The following is a 9,169-nucleotide window of genomic DNA, read 5'->3' as shown; positions in this document are numbered from 1 at the left end:
CTCCGGGAGCCATATGTGTAGTTGTGTAGCACTGCCAGGGCACATTCACACGTCATCAGTTTCTAAATCCCAACGTTTAATCGTCAAATTTCAACACGGTTCGAGGCATTTGGCGGATAGATTACTTTGACGAGCATGCGCCCCCTCCCTCACTATATACAGCCTTATATCTAAAGTTAGAAAAAACACACGATATATCACTTTTCAGAAAAGAAAAGAAAAAGCCTATACGATGGCAACTGTATAAAATTGTGCTCAGCAACAAGCATGACTAATCACCAAAGATGGTTGTGCTGCTTGGACTGCTTGAACGCATAACGTATAAAACAACACAGCTGTAAATCTGTAAATAATTACAATCCCAGTGACGCATAAACAAACCCCAAAAATAAATCAAATCATCTGCGCGTCGGTGTCTGTGAGACGCCACAGATGACAGAGCGGAGGTCTGTTAAGACTACAGAGCATCGACATGAATACCAAGAGAGAGTGTGTTAACAACCGAAGCACCACAAACGATGTTCACAATCAAAGAAAGCAAACGCTAAACAAAGACAAAAGAAAAACACTTGTTTTGGTTCACACAAGCACTGGCTTGTGAAATCCATCACTCCGCACCCCCCCCCCCTCCTCTTGACATTCGTAACGTGACGTGGCGTGATGTGACGTGACATCACATCCTCCACCCTCGCCACGCTCTGCCCAGTCCAGTTCCTCTGGCATTCCTGAGCCTGATGCCAGTCTGGTGGCTGGCACCTCTCCTGCCCCCTCACTGCTTGGCACTGGCGTGCTGGTTGGCACAGGGCTCCCCGGGCTCCCTGGTGGCTCCACCGTACACCTCCAGGGTCTGCTCCCTCCAGGGGACTACGTTTCCCAGCATGCCCTTGGTGCAGTGGGCGAGCGCTGACACCTCGGCCGGCCTCAGGGTCCGGTCCCACAGGCTCAGCTGAGACATCTCGCCCTCTAGAGCCTGGCTGGCATCAAAGCCACCGCCGACAATATCCTACAGGCGAGGGACAGAGGGAGAGAGAGAGAGAGAGAGAGAGAGAGAGAGAGGTAGAGAGAGAGAGAAAGACAGAGGGAGAGAGAGGTAGAGAGATAGGGAGAAAGAGAGGGATAGAGAGAGAGAAATAGGGATAGAGAGAGGTAGAGAGAGAGCAAGAGACAGAGGGAGAGAGAGAGAGGTAGAGAGAGAGAACAAGGGAGGGAGTCAGAGTAAGCAACAAAAAGATGTATGTGTGGCCCCATGAGACAGCCAGAGAAATTAGGTTGATCGAGCGGAGGGAGGAATGAGGAGAGCGAGGGAGAGAGAGACAGAGATAGAAAGAGAGAGACAGAGACATACACAGAAAGAGAGAGAGAGAGAGAGAGAGAGAGGCATAGTCCCATGAGACCAGTACAGCTCTCTTTCAGAGTTGTTTCTATACAAAAAAGGCTTTAAGGAGCAATATGAAATTCATGTTGTCAAAACAGTAAATTAGCTGCTTTTAAAACTACTTCACGCCTGTAATACCAAATGGCCTTACGGAAAATATTTTATTTTCTATAATTCTTCTGCAAAATATGCACTACATCAGAGAAACCAAGCCTCACCGAATAGCATCCCAGATCATCCCACAACATACATTAAAGCAATACTTGCACATCCTTTTACATCTAAAAAACCTGTCAAAAACAATTCATATATGTTTTTAAATGAGGTCCATGTGCCACAGGCTTGCATATTAGTACAGATTACAGCTTTAGTTCCTACCACATTCTATACTCAAAGTACGTTCAAAAATGCATCGCAGCTGAAGGACAAAAAAATCATTCATACTTAATTAACTAATATGATAAGACGCTTTAAGACGTCACAACTCTCTCCTTTTCGTTATTTACCAGTGCAGCTGTAGTACCTTAGTTATTTGACCCTGGAGTGACCCTGATGCCTCACCTGTTCTTGCCCCAATATGAGGACACCTCCGGGGCGGATGTAGTGTCCAGGTGCCACGCCTTGCCCCTCGCCACGCAGTTTGCCCCCCTGGTAGACTCTCCATTGCCCCCCCTTCCTGTGCCAGCTCACACAGATGTGCTGCCAGCTGCCCACTGAGACGTTCAGAGGCAACGGCGCCACCTAAGGGTGAGGGTGAGAAAAGCAATGGACACTTTTATCTCACAGCATACTAACTTACGGCTCCCGAACACAGTTGTGTGCGTTGCAGTGCTGGAGACGCATCCCGTTCACTTTACATGGGTTTACGTCATCCGTTGCCCAACTGAATTGTGGGTCCCTTGCATCGCGTTGCACCCGTAGCTCGCGTTGAGAAGTTCAGCTGTTGCTGCACCGACGGACGGCACCAGCCAATCAAATTACGAACAAGCAAGCAACAGACGGCACCAGCCAATCAAATTACGGTTATACCTTAAGTAATTTGCATAGCTACCGTTGGGAACACCCACTGGCTTGCGTTGACGGAACGCAGCCGTGTGCGGGAGCCGTAACTAACTCATATTGAAACAGGAACTGTGCATTGTCTCGTGCAATGACCCTTGTCACAGACAACCACAGACCAGTGCACATACAGTATATCAGCTTGAAGTAAAGACTTTCACAACAACCAACCATGCTGTTATATAATTAGAGTATGATTATATATCACATTTTATAGAATAGAAATACATTAAATATAAATTGGCAGGTCAAAATGTAATGCTCATAGAAGCCTTACAAATATTTGTATATTAGACATACAGATAGAAAGTTCAAGTTCAAGTTTATTGTCATGTACTCATAAAAGTATTTATCAGTAGTGACATTTCTAGATAGATAAACATACAATATATACCTATGTAACACTAAAACAAATACAGCACAATACCAATGTATCACCATGCCTAGTTAGTTAGTTATTAGTTTCACAGGAAATAGTTCTGTAGATTTGATTCACTCAATGACAATGTCACTATGAGGCTATTTATCTTATTATAATATTGTTAGTGGCATCTTTGTGTGAGTGTATTGATGTGAATGAATACGGTAAACTTAAGAAGAGCAGGGGTCCACAAGAAGGGACGCATAGCATAGAAGGGACGCATAGCAAGAAGGGACGATAGTAAGAAGGGACGCATAGAAGGGACGCATAGCAAGAAGGGACGATAGTAAGAAGGGACGCATAGAAGGGACGCATAGTAAGAAGGGACGCATAGTAAGAAGGGACGATAGTAAGAAGGGACGCATAGAAGGGACGCATAGCAAGAAGGGACGCATAGAAGGGACGCATAGAAGGGACGCATAGCAAGAAGGGACGATAGTAAGAAGGGACGCATAGAAGGGTTTATTTTTAGAGCACATAGCTTGATGCCAACAACCACATGGGATGTCATTTTTTGTACCAAAATAAAATAATAAATAAAAAGTTTAATAAAGTGCAGTTAACACATGGGTGCAGTAAATGCAAATGCATGGCTTTGGTTTTTTTGCATTTGTATAAAACACTGTATAGTTGTTTATACGTGGGGAAATGACTAAAAATAGATACAAATTATTAAAAAATAAAAATATATGAAATAAGGCTCTCCCATCTGGCAGGCTATAGGTCGGCTGTACGCCTGGACCGAGTGCCTCCTTAGTTCACACTGAGTAAGCTTGGGAATCGGTTCCAGGTTCCAGTTTGGAACCGGTTCCAAACATTCCGATCCATCGGAATCGTACACGTCCACACGTTAACGATTCCACTAACGATTCCGAACGTTCCGTTCCGTCCATTCCCGCGTCGCTTTGTTTTAGAAATGTTTACTTTTTTAGAATTTTTAAAGCATTCAGCTTCTGTATCGATAATGCACACTTGGTATTCATTCTCTAAAGCCACTTTACGTAAATTAGACATTCAAAGCCAACAACTCTAAAAGCCATCCTATAAGTGTTCAGCAAATGCTACAGGAACTGATATGGGATTCGATAAGCAGACTCGACAATGGCATCGATATCGATCATTTCTTAACGTTGCCCATCCCTACCAGGTCATTCTACCCTACCCGAGTGCCCCTCCTTAGTGCCCGCTGAGTGCCCCCTGTGCCCAGTATGGCGGTCGTCCTACCTGGTTGTTGACGATGAGCTCGAGCGGCTGGTGCTTGCCCTGCAGCAGCACCAGTTCGTTGGGCTGGCCGGGGACGGCGTAGGAGAGCGGGGTGCCCAGGCGGCCATGCAGCGGGCGCAGCCAGAAGCAGACGGTCAGGGCGTGCAGAGCGGGCACGGGCGACGTCACCAGCGCGTACGCTGCCGCCCTGCTGGTGCTGCTGGGGCTCTGCACGGGGAAGGAGAGCTGGAAACCCTCCAACACAGCGTCTGTGTGTCCTGAGGGGACACGAGAGGAGGGACAGGGTGTGTGTGTGTGTGTGTGTGTGTGTGTGTGTGTGTGTGTGTGTGCATGCGTGCATGTGTGTGTGTGCATGTGTGTGTGCATGCGTGCATGTGTGTGTGTGTGTGCATGCGTGTGTGTGTGTGCATGCGTGCATGTGTGTGTGTGTGTGCATGTGTGTGTGTGTGTGTGTGTGTGTGTGTGCATGTGTGTGCATGTGTGTGTGTGTGTGTGTGTGTGTGTGTGTGCATGTGTGTGTGTGTGTGTGTGTGTGTGTGTGTGTGGTGGATGAAACGATAGGGAGAGAAATGACGATTAAAGGAAATGGGATGAGTAGTGGGCAACAGGGAGCGTGTTATACAACGTGTAGAACTCCATACGCATATTAAACAGCTCACTCACACACACACACACACACACACACACCTCCAGTGAACTGACAACGTGTAGTACTCCGCATATTAAACAGCTCACTCACAACGTGTAGAACTCCGCATATTAAACAGCTCACTCACAACGTGTAGAACTCCGCATATTAAACAGCTCACTCACAACGTGTAGAACTCCGCATATTAAACAGCTCACTCACAACGTGTAGAACTCCGCATATTAAACAGCTCACTCACAACGTGTAGAACTCCGCATATTAAACAGCTCACTCACAACGTGTAGAACTCCGCATATTAAACAGCTCACTCACAACGTGTAGAACTCCGCATATTAAACAGCTCACTCACAACGTGTAGTACTCCGCATATTAAACAGCTCACTCACAACGTGTAGAACTCCGCATATTAAACAGCTCACTCACAACGTGTAGTACTCCGCATATTAAACAGCTCACTCACAACGTGTAGAACTCCGCATATTAAACAGCTCACTCACAACGTGTAGAACTCCGCATATTAAACAGCTCACTCACAACGTGTAGTACTCCGCATATTAAACAGCTCACACACACACCTCCACTGAACTCACAAGCAGTGGCTACAGAGGAACAGCTCTGTCTGCGTTACACTTCACGTCTTTGCATGTGTGATCGCACCCCCTCTCTGTCTCTTTACATCTTACTCTGTCTCTCTCTCTCTCCTTTCACTCTATCTATCTTTCTCTCTCCACACACACACTCTTCTCTCTCTCCTTTCACTCTCTTTCTCTCTCCACACACACACTCTTCTCTCTCTCTCTTTTCACTCTATCTCTCTCTCTCTCCACACACACACACTTCTCTCTCTCCTTTCACTCTCTTTCTCTCTCCACACACACACTCTTCTCTCTCTCTCCTTTCACTCTATCTCTCTCTCTCTCCACACACACAGGCTTGTGCAAAATTCCAGGACTGAATTGAAACTGGCTCTTAAATTCCAATTCAATTCTTGAATTTCTCTTGCATTTCAATTGAGGTAGCAAACAGGAAGCCGAATTGCAATTTGAATTGTGCACAACCCTGCACACACACACACACACACTTCTCTCTCTCTCCTTTCACTCTCTTTCTCTCTCCACACACAAACACACTTCTCTCTCTCCTTTCACTCTCTCTCCTTTCACTCTCTCTCTCTCTCTCCACACACACACACTTCTCTCTCTCTCTCTAGTCACTCTCTGACCTTGGTTTTGTTCTTGCTAAACTCCTTTGCTTCGCCTTGTGTTCAGGGATGTAGTGGAGGCTAAACGCAAGTAAACGCAGGTTAATCCACCTCTGAAATGTCAGAGGTAGAGTTTATCCACCTCTTATTAGAGTTGATCCACCTCTCAAAATAGTTTTTTTACCAATTGCAACTTTTTAACATTCAAAAATCACACTGTATTATCCACATTCACAATATGTACACTCTAGGAACCATTTCATACCACTGGTATCGTTATGAACATTGGACAATAGCCTCCACCATCATCAAACATGTTCAGCATGCCCTTTTTAAAAACTCTGATACCGTATGGCACAGTCCACCTCACAGAATTCATAGTTTACCCACCTCTTATTTTACCACTACATCCCTGCTTGTGTTCAATTACTGCTCAATTACATCACACACACACACACCCACACACCCCTATCTTACCCTCCTCTCTCTCTTTCTTTTTCTTTCTTTCTCTCTCTTTCTCTCTCCTCTCTCTCTTTCACATACATCTCTTTCTCAGAATCAAAGCAATTTAGCTAAGTGAGTTAGTACACACAATGAATGTGGTTCTTGCTGATGTTGCCACTGAAGCAACACTCTCTGACCTCGGTTTTGTTCTTGCTAAACTCCTTTGCTTCGCCTTGTGTTCAGGGATGTAGTGGAGGCTAAACGCAAGTAAACGCAGGTTAATCCACCTCTGAAATGTCAGAGGTAGAGTTTATCCACCTCTTATTAGAGTTGATCCACCTCTCAAAATAGTTTTTTTACCAATTGCAACTTTTTAACATTCAAAAATCACACTGTATTATCCACATTCACAATATGTACACTCTAGGAACAGCAGTACATGCTGTATAAGACCTACACCGCCAATACACAACATAACATACAGTATAGATGATTACAATGCAGACAATATAAACCATATACAATAAAAATAAGCAATGCACATATTATTTAGGAAATATAAGTAATTATGCACTCTCATACTCGCTCTCTCTCTCTCTCTCTCCCTCTTACCTTGCTCCAGACCTGTAACCCTCTGGTGGACGCTGCTGATGCCCTGGTCGATGCGCTCTCTGTGACGGACGCTCTCCTGGCGCAGGGCCTTCCGCTCCTTCTCCAGCAGCTGCATCTTCCTCTCCAGCTCCCCTTCCAGTTCCTCCACCTGCAGCGGCGCGTCCTCTGCACGGCCGCCACTGGGGGCGCTAGAGATCCCGGCCGGGGCCGTCGGGAGCGCAGGCTTATGGCTTGTGGCTGTGTGATTGTGAGGATGAGGTCCCATCTCCGACTACAGGGGGAGAGATAACGGAGATTTAATGCACATGGAAACCAATTTGGAGCGCAGAGGCTAATTTCACTGTCTGAAGAATCTGTGCGTAAAAATATCGCATGCTGATTGGTCATTTTGATAAGACGTGCACGACCAGGCATATCACCAGCTGAGAGAGAGAGAGAGAGACAGAGAGAGAGATTGCAGTAAAAGACGCCTACCCTGTGCTTACATGGATTGTGCAAGTACAAGAATTGTAAACGCAAACAACGTATGGTTACAACAAAGCACGTTTGCTGTTAAGTTTCAGTTTAGAACAATAAACACCTGTCTATTGTCAATGAACCCGATCAACACTTTGCCATGCGGCTGAGTTGGACATTCGTATGAATATGAACAACTGCAGATGCCACTGTAAACAATATAAAAATATTTGTTAGCATTTATACATAAAATAAATAAATAACTGTTTCTTGTGAGAATTATTCCCTGGGCCTACCCTGATGTAACCTATAATGCAACAGCGTCGTGCACAGAGCCTACGCAATTCATCACAAAGGGACAAAGATGAACACAGAGCGCCCGCCTGAAAAGTTCAGTAGTTCACATGCCCTATACGGGACATTTGATTGTGCTTCATTTTAACCTTTCACCTTTATTATTTTTTCCATACACATACACCAAAAACACGATAGCGTTTTATTGCTATCTCTTAAGGCAGGCGTGAGTTAAAATTATATATTTTTTCTACCCATAATAACCAATAGGACAATGTTTCAATCCTGAATAAAAAGGATGTGTCAGTTTAAACAACGCCCGGCAGACCAACAGTATTTGTAACTTCTCACGCGGTAGGCTATCATGCACACCGGTAGTCTGCAGTCTGAAACGGGCTGCACGAAAACACATGTCGCATTACCCACCTCTAGTTTTTCAATGCGGCCCTTCAGCTGATTGATGGCTTGCTCCAGCTCCCGGACAGCGCGGGCAGCGAGTATTTCAGATGGCGCCTCGTCTCTCACCATGATGTGGTCTTCTTCGTCCCGTTTGCCACCCCATATGCCCGCGCTCCTCTCGGGGTTGCCAGCGACCACCATGTCCCTCTCGCATTCGGTTAGCTTCCCCGTCAGCTCGCGAATGGTCCGTTGGTCTGTGAGAATCTCGTCCTTCTGCTGAAGCACGGTTTGTCGCAGCTCGTCGGCCGTGGTGCGCAGGTATCCCCAATCCTCGCCTGCGTACAGCGTAGGGTCGTCCGCTTGTTGCTGAAAGTTTTTGGGTTTGCACTCGCCGGCGGGGATGGGAGTGCAGATGAGGCGGCTGTAGATCACCTGTTCCCCTCCTCCTGGTCCACCTCCGGTAGTACCGCTGACTGTGTAGAAGGTCGGTGCCTCCACGCTCCCCGGTTCCCCGCCGTTGGCTTCAGGACCGTGGAGAGCGTCCACAGGTCCGGCCCGTGCAGGCACGGACCCAGGGGCAAGAGTCTGGACACCCGCGTCCGTAGACAGAAGCGACTGGTTGTCAGCCAGTGGCTGAGCTACGGCGGCCGAAGATGATCCGGTGTGAACTGCAGCAATGATGCAGATGACCGCTCCGATAAAGGCCACCATGCCGGCGGCCAAAATAACAACAATGAACTTCAGGGTGGCGGTTTAACCGATCAATAATTATTAGAAAGTAAAGCGCGCATAAATGTACATTAAATCTATGAGCGCGCAAAATTAAGTGATCGTCCGAGCTTCTCCAACTGCTAAGACCGTAACACTCCAGTTCGTACACGCAAACAGTCCGTTTGCATAGCGACACCACTGTTTCGAATTGATCGATTATCTATCTAAGGTGTGAAATTGCGATAACTGCAGGATGTCCGTTATAGACTCCCTCTTCTAGCCCAGTACTAAGCATTCCCCTCCATTCCGATAATTACCTTTGGG

General features: G+C 46.4%; 1 protein-coding gene across 1 annotated transcript; it reads right to left on the bottom strand.

The window, feature by feature from the left end:
• Positions 1-769: 769 nt before the first annotated feature.
• Positions 770-8,845, bottom strand: nptxra (neuronal pentraxin receptor a). Its single transcript, XM_076297756.1, has 5 exons — positions 8,162-8,845; positions 6,986-7,256; positions 4,080-4,336; positions 1,937-2,116; positions 770-1,003 (listed from the first exon to the last, which is right to left on the bottom strand). The coding sequence occupies exons 1-5, from the start codon at positions 8,843-8,845 to the stop codon at positions 770-772; spliced, it is 1,626 nt and encodes a 541-aa protein (XP_076153871.1).
• Positions 8,846-9,169: the final 324 nt, after the last annotated feature.

Source organism: Alosa pseudoharengus, unplaced genomic scaffold, assembly GCF_046254945.1.
Source record: "Alosa pseudoharengus isolate Yale_2024_CS ecotype anadromous, Long Island Sound unplaced genomic scaffold, YU_APseudo_1.1 YU_APseudo_1.1_scf_21, whole genome shotgun sequence".
Lineage (NCBI taxonomy): Eukaryota > Metazoa > Chordata > Actinopteri > Clupeiformes > Clupeidae > Alosa > Alosa pseudoharengus.
Note: the sequence above shows the minus strand (reverse complement) of the source record. Positions and strands in the feature narration are given on the sequence as shown.

What these genes read in the sequence shown, in the direction of transcription:
- nptxra (XM_076297756.1), bottom strand. Translation starts at nt 8,845, where the DNA reads ATGGTGGCCTTTATCGGAGCGGTCATCTGCATCATTGCTGCAGTTCAC. An exon ending in GGTTACAGGTCTGGAGCAAG is followed by an intron (nt 4,337 to 6,985) that starts GTAAGAGGGAGA and finishes GTGTCCCCTCAG; the next exon opens with GACACACAGACGCTGTGTTG. An exon ending in AGCTCATCGTCAACAACCAG is followed by an intron (nt 2,117 to 4,079) that starts GTAGGACGACCG and finishes CCTCACCCTTAG; the next exon opens with GTGGCGCCGTTGCCTCTGAA.